This window comes from Aythya ferina (genome assembly GCF_964211825.1).
Source record: "Aythya ferina genome assembly, chromosome: 27".
Taxonomy (NCBI): domain Eukaryota; kingdom Metazoa; phylum Chordata; class Aves; order Anseriformes; family Anatidae; genus Aythya; species Aythya ferina.
In genome coordinates, this window is record NC_140310.1 from 1,738,880 (window position 1) to 1,766,223 (window position 27,344).

At 54.0% G+C, this 27,344-nt stretch overlaps 1 protein-coding gene across 4 annotated transcripts; it reads right to left on the reverse strand.

Annotated features, from left to right (window-relative positions):
* Window positions 1-1,395: 1,395 nt before the first annotated feature.
* On the reverse strand, window positions 1,396-26,479 carry TET3 (tet methylcytosine dioxygenase 3). Of its 4 annotated transcripts, XM_084499381.1 has the most exons (11): window positions 23,279-24,809; window positions 11,623-13,636; window positions 8,664-8,754; window positions 8,215-8,308; window positions 7,392-7,600; window positions 7,061-7,211; window positions 6,502-6,591; window positions 6,246-6,383; window positions 5,590-5,721; window positions 5,385-5,505; window positions 1,396-4,976 (listed from the first exon to the last, which is right to left on the reverse strand). In XM_084499381.1, exons 1-11 carry the CDS (start codon window positions 23,432-23,434, stop codon window positions 3,226-3,228), a joined length of 4,947 nt encoding a protein of 1,648 aa, XP_084355507.1. In that variant the 5' UTR covers window positions 23,435-24,809; the 3' UTR covers window positions 1,396-3,225. The 4 variants fall into 4 exon arrangements, with proteins under 4 accessions (XP_084355507.1, XP_084355509.1, XP_084355508.1 ...); XM_084499383.1 differs by lacking the exon at window positions 23,279-24,809 and adding an exon at window positions 26,406-26,479 and having other exon boundaries at window positions 5,385-5,721; XM_084499382.1 differs by lacking the exon at window positions 23,279-24,809 and adding an exon at window positions 25,785-25,829 and having other exon boundaries at window positions 5,385-5,721.
* Window positions 26,480-27,344: the final 865 nt, after the last annotated feature.

The following is a 27,344-nucleotide window of genomic DNA, read 5'->3' on the forward strand; positions in this document are numbered from 1 at the left end:
AGTAAACTTCCTTCTCAACGACATTGCTTTTTTTCTTGGTTCTCTAGTTTCCTATATACATTAGTAGCACCACAGCAAGATGGAATCAGGCAGAAGCATGATACAGTTTGTTAAAACACCATAGCACCATTTTAATTAGAAGATTTCATTTAATAAAAAATATGCCTTAAAGAGCCCACAAAGCATATTCCAGTATTAAAAGGAAAAGTCAGCAATTGAGGCACCTCAGGGATTCTGGTTTCTTTCTCCTTCCTGAGCCTCGTCCTGAGAGCGCCAAGAGGGGGAGCTGCCCCCCGGAAACGCTCCCTGTCACCCATACAGCTCCACAGGCTGAGGTGAAGCATCATGGCCTGAAACGCTGAAGTGGGTGGAAGGAGCCTGTTGGGCTCCCTGCGTCAAGATCTCCCCCGTGTTTCCATTGTGGGTGTTCTAGCACCAGTGTGGCTGCAACCTGCTGCAAAGTGTTCCCCGCCACCACCCCCACCCCCACCCCAGCCCCAAAGCAATTAAAATGCTGCCCCCAGCAAGTCCCGCCACCCACCACGCGCCACTACGTCCCCTTAATGCTTCAACCCCCATGGCTTTTGCGCGGGTGGGACAAGCATGAATGCTAGCGCTGGTACGGATAAAGAAAAAGATTTCACTTAAAACAGACTCTCAGCAGCAAGGGATAAAGAGCTGTGCATAGTTTTCTAGTTTTCATATAAGAAGTCTGAAGCATGCTAATTTTCAATGACTGAGATTTGAGGTAGGTTATACGTATGTAGTGTAAAAACATGAGACTGCAGCAGTTCTCGCTCCCAACCCATGCACAGCTGCCGCTGCCATGGTGTCCCTCCCCCCCACCCCCCCAAGTTTGGACCAGTTTGAGCCTCCCTTTGAGGCAGGGAGGGAGACGCCATGCTGGAGTGAGCCCCCCGAACCAGAAACCTCCAAGGAAGCAGGACTTAGACAGGTTGTATGGACTGAAACATTCTCCAAACACACCCCTTTCTCCCAAACACCGCAAATTTCTCGCTAACATCATCTATGCGAAGCTTTCAAGGCACCCCTGCGACAACCTACAATGTGGAAGTCAGACGAGACCTGGGCGAAACAAACCGAGGCCGGCACCCGAATCCGACCCCTTTTTTTGCCCTGTGAAGATCACCACCACTATGCCACAGCCAAGCACCATGGTACACAGCCCCAGGACACACAAACCTGTCCATGGGCTTCCCTAAAATTTGACTTGCCATAAACTCTACAATCCTGATATGCTATTGGGTACTTGTAAGAAAAGCAATAATAGATCATTGAGTTTCCTTGTCAAATATATGCAACTTTACAGATTACAGTTAAAAAAAAAAAAAAAACTATGAAGGACGGACAAAGCATGTTAAATATTCTGCCAGTATTTACAGTTCTCCCACAATTATCTTGTTTAAAACATACTGCTTTTAAGTTGTTGGGAAGGGGAGAGGGAATTTGCTTTTTTTTTTCAGTTTTGCTTTCATTTTTACATCTAGGTGAAAGTGCTTTTAAAAAAATTCTTTCCCTATTTACAGGTTTAAAATCAGACTACATAAATGTTCAGGCTGTTTTACCAAGATCCTGCTAATCTGTGCCAGTGCGGAAGGAACAAGGGTTACAGTAAACACAAGGTGATTTCTGCACGGTGATGGCATTGGCTTTCGCTCACTCGCTCTCCAAAAGGCACCTGAAAGTGCAAAAGCAATGACTGGGGACACTGACACCCAGCTTCGGTCTTGGTGGGGCCCCAGCTCCTGCCACACCACCTGCCTGGAGAGCTGCATTAGAGCTCGCCTGCCCCAGCACAGCTTTGGGAGACAGAGGCAGGCGAAAAGCCTCAAGTGAGATTGTTTGAAAAGCACCACGTGGTTGTTGTTTTTTTTGTTGTTGTTGCTGTTGTTTTTTTGTTCTGTTTGTTTGTTTTGCGGGAAGAACGGTGATCCATAGGAAGGAGAGATGATGGCACCTGGGGAGAGAATAGTGCCATGCTCAAGCAGTGCTTGCCACCAAGCTGGCTCGCTCAGAGAGGCCGCTTGCATGCACAATGAGACTGGCACATTTGGAGAGTCAAGTCTTGGATTCACTCTTCCCAGAGCCGATCACATGGAGAAAGTCCCCCAGAGACTGAAAGCACCAGACTTTAGCAACAGTGATGTACAGAGAGCAACACTAGCTATTCACAGTTCTGTGTTGTGTTTTTTTTTTTTTTTTTCTGTTTTGTTTGTTTGTTTGTTTATTCCAATTGGCTCCTTGGAGGTGCAGCCACCACTGAGCTGCTCCTCTTCTCCTTGGGGCCACTGGCAAAGGAGCCCCCAGATCTGAGCGTAAGCTTAGCTCCCTGGGAGCAGCGTCCTCACCTCAGTGCTCTGAGCCCAGAGGTGTCCTGAAGTCTCCAGTGCCAGGAAAAGCGCCATCCTGGCAGAGCCAAGCTCGCCAGCAGCAAAAAGCCAAACGTGAGCACACCATTCCAGGACATACTGCCTGCAAATGGGCCTCCCGTATCTGTAAGAAAGAACTCCTCGAGTTGCAAAATAAGTATTGTAGGTCCTTGGAAAAAAAATAAAATCAGATGTTCAGCGTGTCCAGCTAATAAAGCACGTTTCCAGGTGACTCTAAGATGCAATCCCTGCTAGTCTCCATGCATGGGAGCTGGAGAGATTCACCTCTTGCTTTGTTAAGCTGGTTTGGTGTTTGGGTTGTTTCCTGGGTATTTGTTGTTGTAGTTGTTGTTTGTTTATTTGTTTATGTTTGCTTCTTTTTTGAAGATCACCTTTGTCATTGTTGTTGGAGTAAAACAAAAAAATTCCAATAAATATGTTTTAAGTGGAATTAAAAACTTTTCCTTTGTGAAAGGATGCTATAAACTTCTCTCTCCATTCTTGCAGTGCACAAGGATAGATTAAAAAAACAGAGATATAAATATTAGATTACCAAAAAATGCCAAAGAGCATTGTTCCTTTGTTTTTTCCCTACTTCTCACCAAGTGCAGCTTTCCAATGGCTTGCACCCGAGTTGGTTTCATTTTTTCCAAGTATGTGTTGGGTTTATTTTGCTTTTCTGTTTTTTGTTTTGTTTTGCTTTTTTTTGTTTGTTTGTTTGTTTGTTTTGTTTTTTCTTCTCCCCCATGCCTGAGGAGAAAGCACCACAAAGCAACACTGGTGCTCCAGTGCTGCTGACTTTGAGGTAAGATGGGCTGTGGCAGCTGCCTCCGCCTCAGATCCAGCGGCTGTAGGGGCCTGTCACCTTGGTGTAGGCATAGGAGGACACAGTGATGGCAGAGTTGGTGGGGATAGCCACCGCCTGCCGCGTGGGGACCAAGTCCCTCCTCTCCTTGCTGGGCGCCTCGGCTGCCAATGCACCACCCCACTTGCGCTTTTTGGCGAAGGCCTTGGCATCCTGCTGGAGACCGAGGCGTGCAGCCTCCTCCTGCCGGGCACGGGCGCGCTCAGCCAGCTGCTTCATCTTGGCCTCCCACAGTGCCAAGCCATGGTTGGGCTGGTTCAAGTTCTTGTGTTGGTAGAAAACCAAGGAGATGCGGGTGGGGTGGCATCGATTGGGCTTCTTCAGTGGAGTGGTGGCATGCAGCTCACGGCGGGCGCATTCAATGAGGATGGAGCCATGGGCAGGTGCCACAGCCACACCACCAATGTTCTCATCCAGGAAGTTGTGCTCACTGTCTGACCACTCCTCCTCTTCTTCCTCTTCTTCCTCCTCTTCCTCCTCCTTCACTGTCTTGTCTGGCAGCTCCTCGATGCCCTCCTCCAGGCCAAAAGGATCCCATGGCTTCTCCCTTTGGGACCCCACCACACCCTTCTCATGCACTGCTGCCTCCCACGCCTTTTCAGGCAGCCCTGGGATGGGTGCCGGTGTCCTCTGCTCCTCCACCTTGGCTGAGCCCCATGGTTCCTCGGGGAAGCTGGGCAGCCCTGGCAGGGCCGAGCTGAAGCCCAGCGGCCCCAGCTCCCAGCCCTTGTCCCGCAGGGTTGGTGTGCCTGCACTCGCCAGCACTGCCTCGCCCAGCTTGCAGGGGCTCCATGGTTTTGGCAGCAAGCTAGAACCACATGCTGCTGCTGCTTCTCCTGACAGGACATCAGGCCACTGCTTCTCTGGCAGAGGCAAGCGCACGGCAGCATCAAAGGTGCTCAGCTTCTCTCGTCCACCTGAGCCTGTGGGGCTGGTGCCTGGCACCAGGCTGCTCCACGAGCTCTCTGCCGTACTAGTCCTCTCAGGAGAAGACGCACCTCGGGACACTTTGTATGGGCTCCAATGCTGCTCTGGGCCCCCACCACATGCTGGCACAGGGACAACTGGAAGGGCCAGGTCAGTGCTGGGTACAGCTGCTGCTGCACTGGGAAGGGGCTCAATGCTGGGTGGGGGGTCCAAGGGCTCCTGCTTGATGGCCCTGCTGCCAAAACAGTTCTGTGCAAATGGTGGTGCATCCTCTGAGCCTGTGCTAGTCCTGTGCACCCCAGCCACTGCCTTCTGCTGGCTGGCATACCGACTGGCCCGCTCGTAGGTGCGCTGGTGATGATTTTTGCTCCGGACATTGTGTGGGATGGGCTCAGGGAAATCTGTGTTCCTGTAGGTGTGGTTGAGGTTCTCCTGCAATGCCTGGATGTTGGGCTTCTTCTCATAGGTGTTGTTCACCCTCTCGGTTGCCCCATAATTCAGAAACTGCGAGGGGAATACATGGTTGCTGGAAAAACCATAATACCCGAAGGAAGGAAGCGTGAACTTTGAGTGAAACCCATTCACAGAAGGCAGATTGGGCTGTGCATAGTAGGAATGGTAAGAGTAAACACTGTTCATGCTGTAAGGGTCAGAGGGCCGGCAGCTCCCTAGCACCGAGTAGCTCTCCACCACCGCATTGCCGTTATACTTGAAAGCGTTGTAATGGCTCTGCGGCTCCACCTTGATGGAAGGTTTCAGCGGCTGTGGGGGGATCCCACTTTTCAACGCCACACCTGCAGGCACAGCACACACAGCCACTGTGACCAGCTAGCCGAGAAGGCCATCAGCAGGGACCAAGGACCCCAGGCCCCCAAAAAATCAGTTAGACTCAAAAATCCAACACCAATGGGCTTGCTGGCCAAGCACAGAACTCAGCTGCAACTAGCATCACTCTGTGTGCTGGCAGCAATTCATTCCCATGAGCTGAGCTGCAGCAAGATAGCAGGTACCCCAAAAGCCATGGTGCAAATGCAGGCACCACAGTATAAGCCAGTAATGCCAACCTGCACTCAGCGACACTCCTGCAACCTCTGGCCCAAGAAAGCCCCCACCCACTACCCCCCAGAAGCCACAGGGGAACATCCCTTCACATGCTTTCTGGACAGCTTAGGGCCATGGGACCTCAGCTCTGTTCCCATTACCTGCATTTTGTTGGAGTGTGGGAAGTTCGAGCGCTTCCTGCTTGATCTTCTCTGGTGTCATCAGCTTCTCTTTCTGCAGCTTCTTCTTCTCTGCGGCAGCTTTCTTTGCTTCCAGCTGCCTCTGCCGACAGGATTTGGCAGGTTCAGGTAGCTTGCGGACCTCACGGGGGAAAGATGTGAGCACCTGGATGGCCCCACTGCCCACCTTCGCGTTTTGGTTCTCCTCGCTGCCAAACTCATCTGTGCTGGACATCTTGTAGAGGGGGAGGACGTGCAGCTGTTCATCTTCAGGGATCTTCCCTACCACGCGATTGTCTTCTTTTGTCAGCGTGCAGACCTGGGAGGAGCGCAGGGTGCCATGAGTGTCCAGGACTGCCAAACCCTTGAGATGCTAATGAATGCAGCCCAAGGGGGACAACGGCAAAATACCCTCCTCAACACAAATCCGTATCAGCCTGATGGCTTCCCAGGCTTCCACTGGTGCACACCCCCAGCCCACACCACTCCCCAGATGCTGACTGGAAACCTCCCGTGGGGTTTGGGTCAGACAAGAGCAAACACACAGTTCTGACTACCACTTTGCTTTCAACTAGCAGGGATAGCTTCAGCACCCCACAGATGTATTTTCATTTGAGGGGCCTTTCTGCTTTCTTAAGCAATTTCAGCATCAAAAAGGGCATTGCTCCATGAGTGCAAGCACCGAGGACCAGCCACCAGAGTCATGCAGGTAGGAAGGGACGTGACAGAGGCTCAGATATCTCCACTCCAAAGCGCTCCCTGCAGGGTCCAGCTGGATGTCAAGCAGCTCAAAATGCAGTGAATGGGGAACCATCCTGAAAACCAATGCCAGCGCCTGCTTACCACTGTGCAGCCATTGTAGAGGTTATGCTGATCTTTGTGAGCATGAGCACAGAAGTCCATGCACGCTGTCACCCCTGAAAACGGCCTCCCCTCCTTCAAGCCCAGACGGCAATCTATTGCGACATCCTCGTTGGTAACCTAGAGGAAGAAGGAGAGGGCTCCAGTTGCCTGAAATCTGTGCACCACCACCCCACTCCTGTTTCTGCTGACTGACAGGTTGTGGAGACCACAAGAGGAAGAGTAAGTGGCCCGATACCTGGTTTTGGTAGGCCTGTGGTGCCAGCCTTTTGTAAAGTGGAGCAACCTCAGTGGCCAAATCCTGAAAGCTTTTCCGGAGCAGCTCTTCCTACAATAGGGAAGATAAAGCATTGATGTACAGGAGGACATCACTCAAGGGTTTCAGCAGTGGGGATGCAATTAGGGGTGGAGCCCCTGTACACCACCTTGTGTCCAACTCGTTCTGCTATGTCTGCCATCACACAAAGAGCACAGCCCAAATTTCTGGTGACATCTTGGCTATTCAACTTCCAACCAAAGTCTCTTGTGCTTTTGCTTGCTCAGCCCAAGAGCCCTCTGCCCCTGGGGTTTCTAGAGAGACCCCTTTTGTGTCACCCTGTAACGGCTCTTGGCAGCAAAGTCCTGGGACATCAGTGAGAGCCTTACCAGGTCAGACTGACTTTCTTTTCCCCACCATTTCATGAAAAATACCACAAGGTACCCTGTTCTCATGCTTTCTCCTCGCCAAATTTGGAGCCAGGGTTAAAAGGAACCCACTCTCCCTACCCTCCACTACTGCTCCACTCTATGTCACCCACCTCTTTGGGATTGTCCCCCACCAGCCTGAATTTCCGTGGAGTTTTGCTTCGGGCATATTTGCAGCCATTAAAATACATGCTCCAAGAGCAGCCGAAGGAGAAGGAAGCACCGCAGGTGTTGGGGTCCTTGCCTTGGCACGCACAAGTCCGGCTGCAGGAGGGACATTGAGAAGGAGCGTCAGCTGCTGGCACAGTGAGAGCAGTCCCTTCTGGGGATGCAACAAAAGCCTGGGTGGAGTGTAGGGAGTTCCTTCACTGGTTTTAGAAATACGGGAGGGACACCTCAGTTGCCATTCCACCCACTTCCCCAAGCCGGCATGGTGGCACTTACTCATCATTCAAGCCGCAGCGACGGCTGGTGGGGTTGCCATACTTGGTGAGGGTGTCAGTGAGCTCCTGGTATAGCGTGTCACCCAGAGTGCGGGGAATACCCTCCCAAGCCAGGATCAAGATGATGATTACGGCATTCTGGCAGTGGTGGCCAGCCCGGTGACGCACCAAACACAGCAGCTTCTCCTCTTGGTTGTGTCTCCGGATCACCTGGAAAACAGCCAGGCCAAATCAGACTGCCCTGAGAGGAAATGTTTCCCAGGACGGGGGGCAAGAAGGCCCCCAAAAGCGGGTGCCGGCTACCTTTTTATCATTCCTCAGGAATTTGGGCAGCAGAGCTGTGAGTGTTCCCATGGTTACCTCCTTCCCCATGGGTTTTGGGGTGCCAGGGGGACACGCTGCCAGCCTGGCCCCGAGGATGTGCCATTCGGTGGGTGCCACTGGGCAAGTGCAGGAAGCCCTGCAGAGTTTTCCTGGGGGTGGCTGCAGCTTTTCCTTTCTCTTTGGCTGCTGCAGCTCGAGCATCTTGCCTTGGCCTCCCATGGCCACTACCAGAGGGGACCTCCTTGTCCCCAGGCAGAGAGGGGACAGAAAGGGAGAAACAGTGAGTGTAGTGATAGGACAAGTAGTAATGGCTTTAAAAAAACCCTTTTTTTTTAATTTTATTTTAAACAGTTCTCCAGACACGGATTTGATTTAGTGGCACTGATGAAGTGTGACGTGCAGGCCCAGGGACCCCTAAGACAGCATTAAGTGGTGCCATCCAGGCACCCCCTTCTGCTACAGTGATGCCTTGAGGAGGCTTGGGGTCCATAGGCACTCACCCACTTGGCGATGGGGCAGCCCCGGGAGCTTTTCCCCTCCTTCCCAGTGTAGATGACCTTCTCAATGCGGATGGCCTTGCCCTTCTCACCGTACCTGCCAGGGAGACACATACTAGCTGCACACACCCTGGCGAGGACCAAGAGGCACTCACAGGGCCACATGCAACCTCACAGGCCCTGCTCACCCCCATGCAATCCACCGAAGGGACTCCTACCATGAGTACCCACATGCCTGCACAGGCTCCCACCAGCACCTACAAGCATGCACTTGACCTCATGAGGACATACGTGCCCACAGAGCCCCATGCACCCTCACAAGGCCCCACACACCTTCTCGAGCCCTCCCCTTGCCCTCAGGAAACCCCCAAAGCCCTCTCTGATGGCTCCGCATCCTCAACATCAGAACTCCCCTTTGTCTGCAAGGGGTCGGGGTGGGACGGGGCCCTTACCGCTCCTCCATCAGCTCCCGGATGGATGCCACAGTGGGCCCCGAGCCCAGGTGGGTGTAGTATGGCCCCTCATCCTTCTCCACAATTTGTTCTGCAGGAAAAGGAAGGGGGATGGGGGAGACAGAGATTTTGGGGTTTGCATGTCCACAGGGGGCTCTGACCCCATGGATGCCAAATTCACTCAGATTAAGCACTTCTGCACCAAAAATCAAGCATTTCCCCACTAAGGGAGCCTAAGCAGGCACCCTTGCTTGCAATTGCAATATATGGCATTGAGTGTTTTAGGACTGGGGAAGTTTTAGTCTGGATTTATAGCTCCTTTGCACCCCCAAGGCAGCGAGGGACGTTGGCAAGCACTGGTACCAAAACCTCAATACTCCTCCTCCTTATAGGTGCTTCTGCAGCAGAAGAGGAGGACAACAGGGTCCTTTAGGGGTGAAAATCACTGCAAAACCCATTTCGAGACAGTCCCAGCTATGCTCCATCCCCCAGCAAGGAGCAACTTGAGCTAATGCATGCAACAGCGAGGGGTGAAGCCTGAGAGAGGCCAAAAACTACAAAAATCCTGCGTAGTTAATGGATAAGCTTGTTTTTAATGAGAGAGGAGTGAGTCTCTGTTTCTGACCCTTCTTTCAAAGCAAGCAAAGGAGCAGAGCTTTCCACCATGCAGGGTTTTCCCTGCAGCAGGGGCTGAGACACATGGAGAGGGAGGTTTCATCACACACAGGAGGGCTGAAATGACGGCAGGATTTCAACAGGATCTGATTTTTGAAACCTTGTAGGGCAAGCCACTTAATAACCTAGCTGTCTCCCACCACCACGTATCTCTCTGCTGCCCCTGGCATGGGAGATTTGCTTGGGCCACCCGAGCATGCTCTGTTTTGAAGAGAAGTGATTAGCTGCAGGGGCCACCTCAGCACATGAACCCTTGGACCCCCTCTACTCTCTGCCTACCTGCTTACATGATGTTCACCCACCTGGCCCCGCACACTGCAACTGGACCAGCCGGATGCTATTGAAACCACCCCAAGATAATTTTAGGACTGAAAACTGCTGCTGCCTGCTGTCTGGATTGCCTGGAGGATGTGGGGGTGCTCTGGGTTGGCTGAGCCTGTGTAAGGCAGGAGCTGCTCAACAGGGGAGAGGCAGAAGCAAGATCACACTACCGCAGAAGGATGCTTGGGCTACAGCCTGCAAGCAACACAGCCCCAGCAGCAAACCCCCTCAGGGCTTTTTGGGCATGGAGGTGCCAGATGGAGAACTAAAGGATGCTCCAGGCAGCTGCAGCAGCACAGGGTCAGTCCCCAGAGCACAGGGATGCTCAAGCACCGCTGGGTCAGATGCATTCGGCACAGCGGGCTAGAGCTGGTCTGTCTTCCCATCCCTCTGCTCTCAGCCCCATGATTTTCATTCCTGTCATGTCTAACTGGCTTGGCGCCAGGGCTAGGAGAAAGCAGGGCTCAGCTGGGCTGCAGCTGTCCAGACAGAGATCAATACAGGACACGCAGCGAAAGCTGATTTTATTACAGTGTCTAACAGCACAGACACCTAATAAAGCACCAAGCCCCGACTCCTACTTAATTGCTTTCTCTCACAGCTTTTCCTTGAGAAAATGGGGAAAGGTAGAGGCAGGAAATCCTTCCCCAAAACCTCTAAACCACATTGAAAAAGAAAAGCAACGCAAACCTTTCCTGGCAATGGATGTAAAACTCCAAGTTAAGTTTGAGCAGCTCCAGAAAAGCCTTTCATTTGCTCAGTGTCATTTGGGCTAATTACTGCTGCCATTTACAAGCAAATAAATAAATAATCATATGCCTCACTAATAAAGTGCAGTTTGTGCTTGGCTTGAGGCCACCTCTCTCAGTAGCACCCTAGGCTTGGTTTTCCTGCACCCACTGACCCCAAATCCTTGCCTTGCTCCTCACAGTTTAAATTTGGAGGGAGAAGATCCAGCTCCATGCACTTTTGGAGAAAGGGACAGTGGAAGGAGATGGACTGCAGAGACCAAGCAGGAACTCTCCAATACCTCCTGCGAAGTCTAACAAATGCCAGCAAAAAAAAAAAAAAAAAAAAAAACCACCACCAAACCCAGAGTTCTGCATCTTTCAACACATCCTGGCAGGGACAGCAACTGAAAGAAACAGCATCCTGGTGGCAAATATGGCCCCTAAAACAGTACAAGCCAAGAAGAGATGCTCTTACTTTGAGTAACCCACTCCAGCTAATTCAACTTACAATAGCAGTAAGAACAAGGCAAGGTTCTAGGCAGGTTGGTGGTGCTGGGGCAGTCATGTGCCCCTTTATGGGATTTAGCTGAACAACTAAGCGGAGGTAAAATCAACAACGCTTTGGTTTTGCTGCTCTTCCAGCCTGCGCCAGCACAACCAAGTCAGACACCACCACAGTAATGCCATGCTCACTTGGCTTTGGCCACCTCATCATAAAAATAAGAGAGAAGAAGAGAAAGACCAAATGTACCCCACAACCAACACATGAGATCTCTGCAGCCTCAGAGTTTTGCCATAAAAACAAATTCCACACAAAGCTGCAAAGCAGTCTCAGTCCTCCCCTGTCACAGACACTGTTGGGGTTGGATGAGACCAAAATACCCATCTCCCATTTGGGAGCAAACCCAGAAGCAAATCTTGGTGCATTTTTTTTTCAAGTTTGGACCCCAAGATAATGTCTGTGTGGGTATGTTGATCCTACGACAAAACAGTTGATGCAAAACAGGAGCAGGAACATGCACAAAGCCAAAAAGAGCAACATCCCCAACCCTTAACAAAAACAAAACAAAACAAAACAAAACAAAACAAAACAAAACACTGTTTTCCTGGCATTGTGGCATCACTCTTACTTATCCAGGGGAATCCCACCCTGCAAACCCCAAATCCCACTCTGGACAGCTTGAACTGTGCTTGCCATTGCCCCAAGACCCCCAGCAGAGCTGCTTGCTCACCGACACAGTCACAAGTGGGGAACTCTGCCTGTGCGCGCTTGGCTGGGGTGTCCAACAGGCTCTTGGTCGGCGTGTCCAGGTATTTCAGTGGTGACTCCAGGAAACCGCTGAGGGTTGGCGTCAGTGGCACCTCATCCTTGGTGGGTGTCCCCTCTGCCTCATCAGTGTTTTGGCTCTCCTCAGAGTAAAAGCATGTGGTTGACACCACAGTGATAGCACCAGAAGACTCAATTTTGATCTGTTTGGGGGACCGTGAAGAGAAAGCATGCTCCAAAAGCGGTCCCTTCCCTGGTGAAAGTGAAAAGCTTTTGGAGACAGGCTGGGGAGAGCTGCTAGAGGCCAAGGTGGTGGTGCTGGCAGTGGGGGGCATTTGTGAGGCTGGTGCCGGACCCCCCCGCAGCTCAGCTGTCCCAGGAGGCTGCAGGTTGAAGTTCTCCCCAAATTCAGCCTCAAACTGCCGGATGAGCTCTTCCAGCTTGTCATCCACTACAATGGGGGCTGGTGGGGCAGACAGCACTTCTTCTGAGCCAGACGAGCTTGGTGTTATCGGCAGGTGGCTTTGGGGGCCCCCCCCAGGGGCACCCCTTTCCTGAGAATTGGGAGTGGTGGGCAGGGGTAGTGCAAGAGACTGCTGGAGCGGGAAGGCAGGTGGTGGCGGCTCGGTTTGCATCTCTTCAGTTGGGGGCTCAGCAGGTGCCCGAAACCCCTCCAGACTGATTTGCCAAAGGGGCAGGAAGAGCGGCTGTGAGTCTTTCTGCTTGGGCTTCTTGATCTGCACTTGCTTGCGGGCTGGCTTTTCGGGCTGTGTTTTCTTCTTTTTCTCTTTGGCCTGCTTTTCAAAGGGTTTGGGTGGCCCAGCCAGGGCACTGGGTGCCCACCAGCCAGGCGGCCGCTCTGGGGGGGCCACGGCTAGGCTTTGCTCAAGGAAAAGGCTGCGCTTGTGATGGAGATGCTGCTGCAGGACCAGCTGCGTCTTCTTGTGCAAATTGGGCTCCTGCGGCAGCGGTGGCACGCGGGGGCCGCTTGCTGCATCCTTGGCAAGCGCTCGTTCAGGGGGCTTCAGTGCCGCTGTTGTGGGGGCTTTGCCAGCCTCGGGCCGCTTGAAAGCTGCCTTGATGTAGTCAGTATTGCCCAGAAGCTGCTCCAGCTCTGCCATGGGGTCTCTGGTCCCTGCCAGAGGCACCGTGCCAAAAAGCGGCTCTGGTGAGGCACCAGGCTGTGTGAGGAAGCGGGGCCCCGGCTCTGGTGGGACAAGGGGCCCCGGGGGCAGCGGGGCTGAGGGTTGCCCATCACCACTGGGTTGCGGGAGCGCGGCTGAGAGCTGCGTTAGGGCTTCGATGGCAATGGCTGTTTGCAGGCTGATGTTCTTCTCCTTGGCGATGTTCAGTGCACTTTGGGAAAAGGGGAGGCCATCCGATGGGCATGGCTCAGCGGTCTCAAGCACCGGCTGGGGAGCAATAGCACCTTTCTCAGGGGGTGGTGGGGAGGCCGGCACCGGCTCCTCGCCCAGAGCCGATTTGATCTTCTGCTCCAGCCACTCCAGGTAGTCGGGGCACTCAGGGCCATCACAGTTGCAGTTGGGGGGCTTCATGCCATGCTTGGCCAAGGCAAGGGCAGCCTTGAGGGCATGCAGGTCCTCTCCCTGTGGCATACCGTCCTGCGGCGCCAGCACCTCACTCAGCCCTCCCCTGCTCATCTCGGTGTCAAACTTCTTGTACAGCAGCGAGGGAGAGTCCAGGGGAGGCAGCCGGTAGGAGGACACAGCCTCAGCCACTGCCGAGAAGGCCACCAGGTTTCTGGCATCCTCCAGATGGGCTTTGCCAGCAGGGGCCGACTGGCCAGGCAGCCAGCTGCTTGGCTCCATCAGCGTGCTGCCCCCCACCTCTGGCTGGCCCCCATTTGCCAGGCTGAGCCCGTTGCCCTCATTCAGCTTTCTTTCTTCGACATAGTTAATCAGCCCTTCTTCCATTTGGCCTCTTCTGGGGCCATCAACTGGGTCGCCCCCCGAACCTGTCTGAGAATGGGGAGAGTGGAGAGGTGTAAGCACCCCTTGCAACAGTCAACATGCGCCCAAATTCCTCCTTCCACCCCTGCAACTTTTGTCTTTCATCCATTTTACCACAGAGCCCCACAGCTTGAAATGCAGCCACTTCTTTTCACCCCCCCCGCACCCTTCCCAGCCCCATGCCACCCACGTCTCCCACCACCCAGTTTCAAAATTGCTCATGGGATGTTTCAGTATTTCCACCACCTGCAGAGTGTGTGATGAGACAGGGTATATGGGAGGGCATCCCACTCCCAGCTGTGTTTTCAGGAGGTCCAGCCCTGCTGATGCATTCCTTGGGACCCCCTTCACAGCGCCATGGGATTGTGGGGCTTCGCCTCACTTTACCCACTCCTTACAGTGGGAATGAAGCTGATGCAAAGCATTTTGCTCTGCTTGCATCCAGATGGAGCAAAGACCATCAGGCTCAGGATGAGCTCCTTCATCCTCTACAAATGTAGCACTGAGCATTGGATAAGGTCACTGCAGCTCCAGGGCTCGGCAATGAAGTTAGCAATGGGGCACTGAGCCCAAGTACTGCTGAAGGATGCATCATGGAGACGGGGGAAGCTGGGCCCATGTGTGAAGCAAATATGCTGTCTGGGAGTGTTTCACCTGGAGAAGCCATCCTCCACCACACAAAGAAGCCGCCAAGTTGTCTGTGCCAGTGGCAGGGGCAGCATGGGGATGATTTCACCTTGAATAACCCAACCCCATGTCAGCACAGCTCGCCAGACCCCAGCAACATGGAGCAACAGCACCAGAATCCAGAAAAACATCCTTGTGCCACCTGTCAGAGATGCCCACCCAGAGACAAACTAGCCACATCCAGGGAGACCATCTTCCCAGTGCCAGGGCTCACACATCCCTGTTTAGACCCTACAAGGGCTTTGCAAGAAGCAGGGAGGCATTTCTGCACTCAGTGGTTTCTCCCCTCTCAGTTAATGCCAGGGAGGACGGGGTGCAGTACATTTAGCAGTTTGCTGGTCACAGGAAAGCTTCCTGAAAGTTAAAAATACAGCAAAGCTCACTAGGAAAAAAAAAAAAGAAATGGACAAACTAAGCAAAGGCTTCAGGCAGAACTTCTTGCCTCCAGCACTGGCTCCACAGGAAGGACCTACAGCCCTGACGCTCCAGGAGACCCCAAAGTACAGCTTTGGCATGTGAACAAGCTGTCAGTGGTGAGGAGCTTCATTCAACCCTTCCAATGCCAGCCCTGCAGCTTTCACAGGAGCAGTCTACAGGGAGAGATGAAGAGCAACATGTGCACGTAAGCATGGCTGCTTTTGACACAGATAAGAACACTGCTGACTGCAGCAAAACCAAGGAGCAACCACTCCCTGCACAATTCAAGACTTCGCTGCCCCAAAAATCCCCCCCAGGGAGAAAACCTGGGGGGCAAAACTCACGGGCAGCACAAGTCAGCACAGTGTGGGTGCAAATTCGCGCTGCCCCTCTCTTGGCATGAGGCATACCCCCATGCTGCCACTGCTTTCAAGGGGCTCTAGTGCCATCTCCTTGCTGGTGATGGTGGGGACTTGGAGCTTGGAGCCACGAGCAAAGGGACCGGTCCATCAGGTCAGGGAGCAAATGCATTGCTGCTCATTTGCAGGGTGGGGACATGCTGCCTCCACGCCCCATGCCAAGTAACATGGTGCAAGGAAGACACAGCCTTGTCCGTCCTTCCCACGCTGACGCCCCAGCCAAGGTTTTTCCCAAGCAGTACATAGTGGCAGGGAGAAAATGTTATGAAACCCCCTCAAAGCAGGAACGCTCGTGCCCTGAAGCGTTCCTGGTGACGCCAGCCTGCAGAAATGGTGTAAAACCTGTTTAGCTCTGGGCGTGGAGCGAACGTTGGCCCCAAGGGTTTTCTGGGGGTATCGGGTGGATGTGGGCATGGGAAGCCCCAGAAAACAGCTGGGAACGCTTCTAATGCACCCCAAATGTGGATGTCCCTGAAGCTACTGTCCCCAACCATGCACTACATCCATCACTACATCAGTGAGTGAAGGAATCAGCCTTGGGGTAAACCTCCCAAGGCATCAGGGCCAGCCGCGAAGAGAGATAAGGAGCTTCCCCACCCTGCCTGGATTCCCAGACCCTGCCAAATCCTCCTCTATAACTGGTTTCACAGGGAAGCCCTGTCTCAAACCTGCCCTCATCCAGATGGAGCTTCAGAATCTTTTCCCCCTGCATCCATCCCTCAGGCATCACCTCTACCTGCCCCAAAGCTGGCAGGATGCTCACACCCCTTGGTGTAAACACCACAGCAAAGCCACTGGGTCAGGATGGGACAGCAGCTTGGGCTGGCCTTACACTGTCTCTGCCACCACACTGCTCCATCCAATAAATCAGGTTCTAGAATCAGGCTGGGGATGCAGGAAAAAAGTTCATCCTGCAAATGCATGGCAAAACCCATCCTGTCAGCACTGAGCCAGTGCTACATCCTGTGGTGCTCCCAAAGGGTTAATCCAAGAGCTGCCACCATCCCCAAATCCATGGGGAAAAAATACATTTTTTTTTCCTGGCTCTCCCACACGGCTCCTTTTGTTCCCAGAGCACCACTGGGGTGGAGGGCAAGCACAGTGGGAGCTGTATTTATGGCCCCGTGGGATTTTCATCCCGAAAACCAACAACAACAACCCAGCCCCAACTCACTCCAGCAGCATACGAGGAAATCCTTCCATTAATCAGCGCTGTTTGCACCTATTCCTCCGCCACACTGCCCATTTCCCCACAGAAAGCAATGCCTGCCCAAACCTCCATCCGCCTGCCCCAGGAAATAATAAAAGCTGGGGCGGGGGGAGGAGGAATTAAAATAAAGAGAAAAAGCAAGTCTTTTGGTTCAGATTAGCTCAGTTGTTTGGCTACTGCACAGTCCGTCTTGGATCCTTGGTGTTTTGTAAAAGGGGGAAAACCCCTTTGAGGAAGAAAATAATTATCTTTTTTTGTTTTGTTTTGTTTTTCCCCCTTTTTTAATTTTTTCCTTCTGTTTTAAATGCCTTCAACAGAGGGGAAAAAAAAAAAAAAAAAACAAAAAAAACAACAACGACAAAAAGCAGCAGCAACCACACCACACAACACACACAGAGCCCTGCTTGGATGCTTTCCAGCCTGGGCTGTGCTCCCTAGGACTGGTCTGCAGCCATCGGTACCCGTGCGGCGGGGGCACGGTGCCGGTGAGCAGGGCTGGCACGGCTGGGGCACGAGGCACTTACGTCTGTGGGGCGGGCGGTGAGGCCGGCAGCGGCGATGGCACCGGGGAGGGAAGGAGCAACGAGTTTTTCAGCCTCAGCCGCCCCAGCCCTCCCCGCCCCCTGCAAACAGCTGGAGGAGCCATTAGCCCCAGCGCCGCACGCACGTACGGACAGACGGACGGATGGATGGCGGAGGGCTGCGCGCTTGCCTGAAAGTACCAACATCTTGGCCTGGGCCCAAAGGGTGCCTCAGTGGGGGGGGTCCCACCCCCCCAGCCCCTCTAGAGCTCCTGCAGCCCAACACATGCAGTCACCCATACATCCAACAACCTATATATATCCTGCAGCCCTGCATATCCTTCAGCCCCGTATATCCAGCCATCTTATAGGTCCTGCAGCCCTATCGATCCTGCAGCCCCATATATATCAAGTGACACGACGCAATCAGCAACCTTGTACATCCAGCACTCCTATGTATCCTGCAACCTTGTATATTCAGCAAATTGTTATATCCAGCAATATGCATATCCAGCAGACCTATATATCTGGCAACCCTACATATCCAGCAACTTTATACATATGACAAATTGTTATATTCAACAACCTATACAATCTGTGGACCTATAAACCTGCAACCCTATATATTCAGCAACACTACAGGTCTTGCAGCCCTATGTGACCTCCAACCCTATATATCAGGCAACCCTATATATCCAACAACTTGTTATATCCAGAAAGCTATATATCCAGCAGACTTACATATCCGACAAGCCTACACATCCAGCAGCCCTATACATCCTGCAAATCTGTATGCCTTGCAAAAAAAAAATAAAAATTAATATATATATATATATACATGCAGCAGCCCTATACACCCAACAGACCTATATATCCAGCAACTTCTTACAGGGACAAGGTGACCAGGTGCAGTGCTATAGCCACTGTAGGGGACAGAAACATAGCCACCCCAGGGCAGATTTGACACATGTTGGCAGGATCTGTCCCAGCAGGGAATGTCACAGGCAACATCTGTCCACAGTTGTATGGTGCTGCCCCATCGCCCTGCCACCCCAGCCATCTCAGGGGACAAGCCAGGATCTGCCTGCCCAGAGGGACAGACAGCGATCCCTCTGTCTATCCTGCCTGCCCTGGCAAAGCCAGAGCTGCTTCAAAACTGCTTTTTCTCCTTTTTTTTTTTTTTTTTTTTTTTAATCCTCCCCCTTTTTCAAAATATTATTTTAAACATCCCCACGGCCTTATAAGAAAAATTAAATGAAAGCACCCCAAACAAGCAGGCAGGCCTTCCTGCCATGTTCCTGCTTGTCCTAAATCACGCGCTGCCGCCTCCAAACCACATGTTTAGGAAAAAAACAACAACCCAACAACAGACAAAGAACCGGTTTTAAATCCCTTGTGCTCGAAAAACACCCATAGGGCCCATCCAGCCCCTTGAATTTGTGCTGAAGTAGTAATCCTCTACATGGATATTTTGGGTATTTACTAAATCCCCCTTGCCTCAATGTATTTTGCAAGGGCTGGGCTTAGTTGGGGAGAGACTGGAGCAGCTCAGTGCATGCTTTGCTTTGTCCCACTTGAGATTACTCTATTACTCTAAGTGGAGGATTTAGGAGATGGAGATGTGGGTGACCTGGATGCCAAGGGTGCATCAGTGCAGGGGAGAAATGCAACACTGAAATCACCATCAGACACGGCACAGCAGGGTTTTTGGGAGGTCAGCGGGAGCCGCCAAGAGACAGCAGCCAGGGCCGGCCAAGAGGCAGGCGGCTGCTTGGCTGCCAGCCCCATGCTGCGCTCATGGTTTTCCTCCACTGGCAGCCAGCCCTGGGATCCTCTGGGCTCAGGGGCACCGTGGGGTCCCACACGTGATGGTGAAGCCCAGGGTGAGTGAGCATCCCTGAGCGCAGGCAACCCTACAATAACAAAGCGCTTGGCTGCTGTCACTAAAGGGCTTTCCTCTGTTTGCATGGTACAGATGTAGACCCACGAGCACCCTCAGAGAAGGGCATGCTGCTGAAATTACACCCTGGGGAGAGACATGCTGGAGACCTGTGCTGCTCTGCTGGACGTAGAAAGTCACTGAATGCCACCGTGCTACCAGTGGGGGATGCTGCAGAGGAGCCCAGTGGTGTGGATGCCCTAAGCGGATGCAACACCCCCAGGAAAAGCAAATGGGCGAGCTCATAGAGCCGTGCTGTGCCCGTGGGAGCCCCTCCCGGCATACTCCCAGCACCGGCTTATTTGTTTTCCAAGCTGTTTCCATGGCCCCATCTGACCCTGGCGCTGGGTTTGAGCTGCTCACTCCTGTCCTCATTTAGCCCAGAGGAAAGCCAGAGCTGTGCCGAGGCTGAGGGTACGGGGCTGATTTGTGCCACAGGAAGCCACATTAGAGCCCACCCCTGCTTTGCATGATCCCCATGGGAACCCCCAGAGCTGCAATCCTGCTCTAGATGGAACTGGGACAACTATTCTCCCCCTTTTCCATCTCGCAGGGGGGCGGGGAAACACATCAATGCAATATATTCACTCTTGGTTCCTGCTGCACCAGCATCAGGAGCTTGCAGTGGAGATGGGGGATTTTTTTCCACATGGAGATTTCCCCATCATCCCTGTTGGAGCTCCAGGAAAAGGGTTTTCCCAGCCAGCCAAACTATGACCAATGGGAAAGCACCATGGCCTTCCAAAGCAAAAGGGAAAGATGGGAAAAAGTGGCTGTTTTGGAGCAAGAGCTGCCCAGCTGCAGAATCCTTAATGTGTGGAGCGAGGGAGAGGTGATTGCTCGGATGCAGCAGCTCCTCCAAAATCACCCCATCCAGGAATGGCTGTACGCCAACATCTGTTGTTAATCCATCCTGGATACCTTTCAAAGCTGGGATGGAAAATTCATACCCCTGCACGCAAGGAGCACAGGGTCCCATTCCAGCCAGGCAATGGGGGACACCTGCGGTGTGGCACCAACCCCTGATATAACAATGTAGGATGCTCAGCCCTAGGACAGGATGCTCAGCCCCACCACAAGGATGCTTGGCACAGCAGCATATCAGCTTTTCAGGAGCTGCATGGTTAAGCCATGGCTAGCGTTCCCATCACATCCTTGAGCCAGGAGCCAGCATATGACAAAGGTGGGGGAATGGTTTGCCAGGCTGCGTCAGGCTGCTCCAGCCGGCAGGGATGGAGGGAGGGGAGAAGAGCTCTTTAAAGGGAAAAAGAGATGGAAGAAAAAAAAAAAAAAAACAGCGCTATTTTTGTTTCTTGGAGCATCTTTGCTCCGACACAGCTGACTCCTCTCATGCAGGCGTTCAGCTACCAGATTGGCATTGGGTCTGGCCAGGCAATGCCAAAACACTGGGTGGCAGCAAGCAGTGCTCCAACAGGGAAGGGAAAGGTGAAGGGGGAAGGGGGAAGGGGAAAGGGCAAAGGGGAAGCAGAAGTGCAGAAGTGCCTTGGGCCCAGCTGAGCGTCTTGCCCATGCTAACAGCACTTTGCCGTCCCATCCAAGCCACCCACGTGGGGCTGGGTGACTTTTTGCTGCCACTCATCAATGCCACTGTCTGTGGCAGGACAGAGATCAGTGCCCTCCCACACCCTACCACCAACAACCCAGTGGGGAAATTTCCCCCTTGCCCAATTACTTTGCATTGGAAGCAGGGTGCAGAAACTGGCCAGCTTTCAAGAACTGGTAGTTGCAGTGTGAAGCTGCCCTGCACCCATATTGTCAAGGCTCTGCATGCTGTTTGGAGCAGGGGGTCCTGCACTGTGCTGTTGGTGCTTGGCTCCCTAAATCCCACCCTGTCCCACCATACCTGGGGGATGCACAGCCCCGGCCCTGCTCCTTGCTCCGTGAAACCAGTCAGCAGCCTGAGCTTTCAGCAGAGGAGGAAGAGGAGGAGGAAGAGAAGAAGGAGGAGGAGGAGAAGGAGGAACATGTGTGTGGCAAGCTCAAACATGTCGGCAGCGTGATAGCTGGCGGGCAGGAGCCAGGAGACGAGTGGGAGCCTGGCCCTGCCCAGTCTGGGTGCAGGGAAAGCACTGGCTCCACCAGCCGGTTTCACTGCTGCGACCGGTCTCCAACAGGGAAAAGTATCTGGGGAGAAACTGAGTCTGGGGCAGGCTCGGCATCACCCAACGCAGTGCATCTGCAGTGCCCCGCTTCCTTCAAGCCACTTCTCCAGCCCCTGTGATTCACCCTGAAATGACAGTAACATTGCCCTGGGTGCCCCACTGGGGCCAGGGGGGTCCCGAAATCCTGGAGCGGATGTGACGGGGACCAAGTCACATCCAGGAAGAGCCTCGTAGGGTCGCATCCTGCTCCGCCTGCTGATGCGGGGACACTGGGACAGCTGCTTCCCCTTTCACCACCCGCCCCAGCTTCAGGCTGAAATCCTCCTTCTTGAAAGCATAGGGTGGAAGCACAGAAAGAGGCTCTGCATTTCCCTGTTTTGCTCCAACCCATGTAGCGCCCACAGCCAAAGCAAAGCCCAGTACTGCAAGGCAGCTGCCACCTCCAAAGGGGACACCACGATGGCCACATCCCTTCACAAACCATCCTCCCTAGCCAAGGCTGATGAGTAGTATTTCCCCATACTCACCCCAGCATGGCGGACGGGAGCCAGCACCACTGCACAGATGAGTCCCCAGACAGGAATAAAACCTCCCACCAAAAAGTTAATTAGGGTCTAGCAGACTGAGCCCCTTCTCTGCCCTATGTATGGGCTCAGGCATGTGCTCAGAGTCAGACCCAACGTATCTCTCCTAAAAGCAATGTTGAAGCAAGATCACTTGTGAAGGGCAAGCAGGAGTGGAGAAGTACCCTGAAGTGCAGCCTTTCCATGCAAGAACGCATTTGTATCACATTGTTTCTGTCCGCTTCTGATCAGCATTGGCACAACTCTTTTGCAGCATGCTGCACAAAAGCCCCTTTTTTCCTACCAAAAAACATCAGCCCCCTCCCACCCCAGCTGCCTCCTGGGGTCTGCAGTGCTGCTGAGTCAGCACCGACACTGCTGAGTCACCACAGCCACATCAGCCAGCAATGAGCTCAGCTGCGGGGGCTCCAGCATCTCTGTGCATGCTGTTGGAGAGGCCAATGCTCTGTCCCACGACAGGCAGAACATGTGGCTCTGACCACAGCCAGGCAGGTGACACCAGCACCCGCATTGCAACTGAGAAAAACTTCGCCCAGGTCCAAAATCACAAGGTTTGGCTTTACACATGTGCAGTCCCATGATCTGGAGGCTGGTGCTGCCATCCTCTTCAAAAATACCCCATTGCAGATGATGCCTAAGTGGGGATAAACAGATGTGGCATCACAGCCACCACTGAGCTTTCCTCATCTTGGTCATCCTTTTCCACCACCAAAAAAGGGAAGGGAAAAAAAATACTAAATTTCTATTTTTTTTCCTCTGCTGGGGTCATCAGCACCAAGGGGGAAGCGCAGACGCCGCCTCCAGATTCACTGGCCTGCGCTCCCTGGCGCTGGTGACGGTGCTGATGACTCACGGGAAGGGAGGGGGAAAGCAACGTGTGCACAGGGCCGTAATGTTTGTAAACCTAAAAAAAGCCATGTGCAAGCAGGCAGCGTGCTCTGGCCGGGAGCACCGGCTGCCAGCGGCTCGGAGAGGCTGAGGCTGCAGGCAAGGAGCCTGGGGACAGGCAAGAAAGAGGCAGCAAGTGCCTCTGCACAAGCATCGTCAAGAGAAGAGTTAGCCCCACTCTAACACTGCAATGACTTTAATTGTGATAGGTTTGATTGCAACAAATTTAAATACAGAGGCTTTAAATGCAAGTGCTCTAATTGCAATGCCAGACGGGGCTTCAAAGAGGCTTGGGGTCTTTAAAATATTTTGCCCTCTTGCCTCTCGACCTCCTCCTGTACCCCATTGCCTTCTGGGGCATGATTTGTGTTGGCCTATGGCTTCCTGCTCCCTCTGCCCATATGGGAGTGGCGAGCTGCTCTGGGGACCATGGTGGCTGTGGCCATGCCACCAGCAGTCACAAGCACTGCAGCCTGGTGAGCTGGAGCTGAGCCCTCCAGACATTACACAGCATCCCCAAGCCTCCACGCTGACGAGTACAGTAATTAGAACTTGCTCCAATCAAATTTTACAGCGTTTGGAGGGCTTGGAGTGGGTTAGTCTCCCCACCCGCCCCCCACTCCCCCCCAACCCTCCCCTGCCTCATTTGGCTGCATTGGAAATTGCAGCATTGGGAGCTCCCAGTCTCTAACTCCACCATTCAACAGCAAAACCTCATTTAATCGAAAAGATGCAGCTAGTAGATGTGCAGAAGAGCTTTTTTTTTTTTTTTTCCCTAAGAACTGCCATTTTAGCTGAAACAAACAAACACACTGCATCATCGCCAGGACAGGATCACCTACGACATCGCAGCAGAAATGCACCTGTGGTCCCACTGCTGTGCATCCCTCATCCATGCAAGGATGGCGCTGTGGCTGGGAAAGCACGGCTCTCGGTGCTGGCACTGGCATGGTAGGCAGATGTGGAGCAGGGACAGAGCTGCTCACAGTTGTTTCACGGCCAGCCTCTTCCCATTTCATTTCATTTCGTCATCTCCCAGTGGATCCTAGCCCAGGGAAGGAGGGAGAGGGGGGGGCACAGAAGTTCTTTTATCCTCTAAAAAAAAAAAAAACGGGCAGAGGTGGGGTCTGGCACCATCTTGCACCCATCTCAAAGCAGAGAGGAAAGAGGCAACAGAGCCCCAAGAGTGGCATGGAAGGGGTGGCACTTGGAGTGCCCCCATCAGTCACCCAAACTGCAGTGGGGACAATGCATGGACCATGACAGGAAACATTGGCACTGTTCTCCCATTAGGAAAGTGCACATAGAACAAGGAACTGGGATGCAACGGACAGGGACCACAGCATGCATGGGCAGGGAATGGGGATTCCGGTGCTGCAGGAATGGGGGGACCTCAGCACACACACACACACAGGCAGGGGGACTGAGGTACACGTACATGTGGGTACACGGTACATGTGGGCAGTGTACCAGGGACCCTGATGCCTGAGGGAACTGGGGTTGTTTAGTCTGGAGAACAGAGGCTCAGAGGAGACCTTACTTCTCTCTACAACTACCTGAAAGGAAGGTGTGGGGAGCTGGGGGTCAGCCTCTTCTTGCAGATAACTGGTGATAGGACTAGAGGGAATAGCCTCAAGTTTTGCCAGGGGAGGTTCAGGTTGGAAATGAGGAGACATTTCTGCTCAGAAAGAGCAGTCAGGCATTGGGACGGGCTGCCCACGAAGGTGGTGGAGTCACCGTCCCTGGGGGTGTTTAAGGAAAGGTTGGACGTGGCACTTAGCGACATGGTTTAGTGGGTGACATTGGTGGTAGGGGGATGTTTGGACCAGACAATTTTGGAGGGCTTTTTCAACCTTAATGATTCTATACTGTAGGGCTGGGGACCGGGGACCCTGATGCTACAGAAACAGGGAGCAGGGATCCTGGCATGCAGAGTCAGGCAACAAGGGACAGCAATGCCATAGGGATGGGGACACCAGTGCACACAAACAGGGGACCAAGGACATTGATATAGTGGGGATGGGAACCAGGGAACTCTGGCACATGTAAAAAAAAGGAATTGGAATGCCAGTGCTGTGGGGATAGGGAGCAGGGACCTCAATGCCGTGGGTCTAGGGACCAGAGAGCCCAGCAAATGCAGGCTGGGGACTGGGGATCCTGATGCTACAGTGACAGGGACCAGCAACCCCACCTCATGCAGGCAGGGGACCAGGAACCAGGACCCCCAGTCATGGGGAAAGATTGCTCCCAGCGTGCCAGGGACACCCTGCGAAAGGCTCTTTAGGGTACAGACCACAGCACAACCACACATCCTAGATGCACCACGCCAATGCCCCACCACCCCTGTACCTGGCAGGGCAGGGAAAGCCCAACCCAGCAGCTCCTCCTCTGTGTCACCTCTCCCCTTAGTTACCTGCAATAATGGGTCCAGGTAGAGAATCCAGGAAAAAAAAAAAAAAAGCCATGTCACAGTTAATTAGGTTCCAAAGGGCAGCACTGAGGATGTTTATGGGGCCACCACAACCACCTGCGAGGACTCTGCCCCCAGGCTGCCCTTCCTTCCCCAGCGTGACACGACCACACCAGCACCCCCTGGGTGCCCACAGGCACTGGTGCCAGCCGCATCCCTGGCATGGGACGTGGATTGCCCCAGCTTCCCCAGTCACACTGTGCTGACAGCACTCACCGGCGGTGACCAGAGGCTTGGGCAGCCCCGCTGCGGGCTGCTCCCCAGTGCCACCAGCATCTGCTGCCACAGAATCACAGAATCGGCTAGGTCAGGAGAGCCCTCCACGATCCCCGAGCCCAACCCGTGACCTAACACCAACCGGTCCTGCACTAAACCATAGCGCCAAGCTCTGCACCTAGATGTCTTTTGAAGACCTCCAGGGATGGTGACTCGACCACTTCCGCGGGCCAGAGCCAGCGCTGCTGGGACGACCCCAGGGGCGGGGAGGAGACACCCAGGCTTTTCTGCCCACCTCCGTCCCGACCCCGCGGCGGGGGGGGCCGCGAGGCCGGGCCCCGGCTCCTCAGGGCGCGGGGTGACAGCAGCCCCCGGCGGCGTGACGCCGGCGTGACGTCACGGCAGCCCCCAGCTCCGCCGCCCTTGTGGCCACCCCCGGCCGAGCCTGCGGATGGACTTGGGAGGGAGTGGGGGGGTAATAAAAATAAAGGGGGGGGGGGGGAGGGGGGAGAAAATCGTCATTTCTCCGCGGAGGGGGGGGGGGGGGGCCGGGGCAGATCACGCACGTGGGGGCCCCGCGGGAGGCAGCCGACTCGGGGGTGCCCGCCCCCGCCCCGCGCTGTCCCCCGGCCGCGGCCGCGCCGCCCCCGCCCCGACCTGGCCGGGCCCCGGCCGCTCCCTACCTCGCCCCGCCGCTGCCCCCGCCGCTACGAGGCGGCCATCTTGTGTGTGCGGCGCCGCGCCCGCCCCGGCGCGGGGGGGGGGGGGGGGGGCCCCGCCTCCGCCCGCCGCGCGGCCCCGGCCGGGAGGGAGCTCCGGTGCCGCGGCCCCCCCCCCCCCCCCCCCCCAGCGCCCTTCGCCGGCAGCGCCGTGCTCGGGGGCGTCCGGGCGAGGATCTCCCCGCGGAGCCCCTCGATGCCCGCGGCACCGGGAGCTTCTTTCTCGGGGCCCGGCAGGTTGCGAGCTCAGCGGGAGGAGAGGTTCCGGTAGCACAAAGCGGCTCGCAACCAAGCAACGCGCTGGGAGCGAGCCGCAGGTGCCAAACCCCGAAGGGGCAAAGCCGGGGGCGGCGTGCCCGGCCCCGAGGTGTTGGCTGGCCTCTCTGCTAGGGCTGCACAGGGCCGGGCCCTGTGGAAATGGCGGCTCGCCTGCACCTTGGCTAAAAGAAATGGGAGCGTGGAGAGACCCGTTCGTGGGGCTGGGGTCCTCCCGTTTGCACCTAGTAAGATGCAGTTGCCCCAGCACCGTTGCAGCACGACTGATGTCCCTGCAGCCACCTCCGAAGCGGCTGAAGTTGCACCCACCTCAGCTGCCAGTCCATGCAACAGGTCCTGCCACCGTTTGTTTTGCTGTCACCCTGCAAAATTGCAAGTGGATTTAATTAATGCAGGTGCCTCCTTCCTCCCACCCTCTTCCTCCAGTGCCCAGCTGATAACATCAACAGCCTAAATCTGGAATATTTTCGGGATGGGAACAGTGACATGGGTGAACACTGCACCATGTCAAACAAGGATGTCTTAGTGTCCTGTGGATGACAGCACGGCTGAAAATGGGATGAGCCATAATGCTGTGCCCTGGCTGCTCCCAGCCCTCACCCCAACGTGTTTTCAGCAACACCACCCTCCTCGTCCAAGTTCGGGGCAATTTCACAGCTTTTTCTGCTAGCAAACACAAACCAGGGAAAACCCCTTGCCCAAAAGACAAATTCAGAAACTTTTTTTTTTTTTTTTTTGTAGTAATACATTCAATGAGATTATGCCTATTCTGCAGCTTTTGGCCTGGAGAAAGGCTGCCAAATTCATTTAGGGGCTTTGGTTGCAACTTGTCCCACTGGCACCATAAAAAATGGTTTGTGGGCTGGTGCACCCATTCCCCTTGGCACCAGGGTTTCCCACTGAGGTTTGCTCCCCCAGAGCTGGTAGGAATCACCCAAGCAGGGCTTTGCTGTGTGTTTTTTGGTGTTGGTAATTAGCTGTTGGTGAGATGCTGATTATTTATGGACATGGAGTGAGAAGATGGGAGAACCATTTGGGAAAGGCATCATTGCCTCAGCACTGCTGAGTGAAGCTAAATTTTGGCCTCCAGCATCTTCCTTTGCAAAAATATTTAGGGCTCAAAGAAGCCCCAAAGGAAAAGGAACAAGTGCAGCAGCTCGACTGTTTGAGGGGCAATGATGCTGAGCACAGGGAGGTTCAAAAACCAGCTGGTAACATCAGGCAGTGTGGCTGGAGGAACAGGCAGAA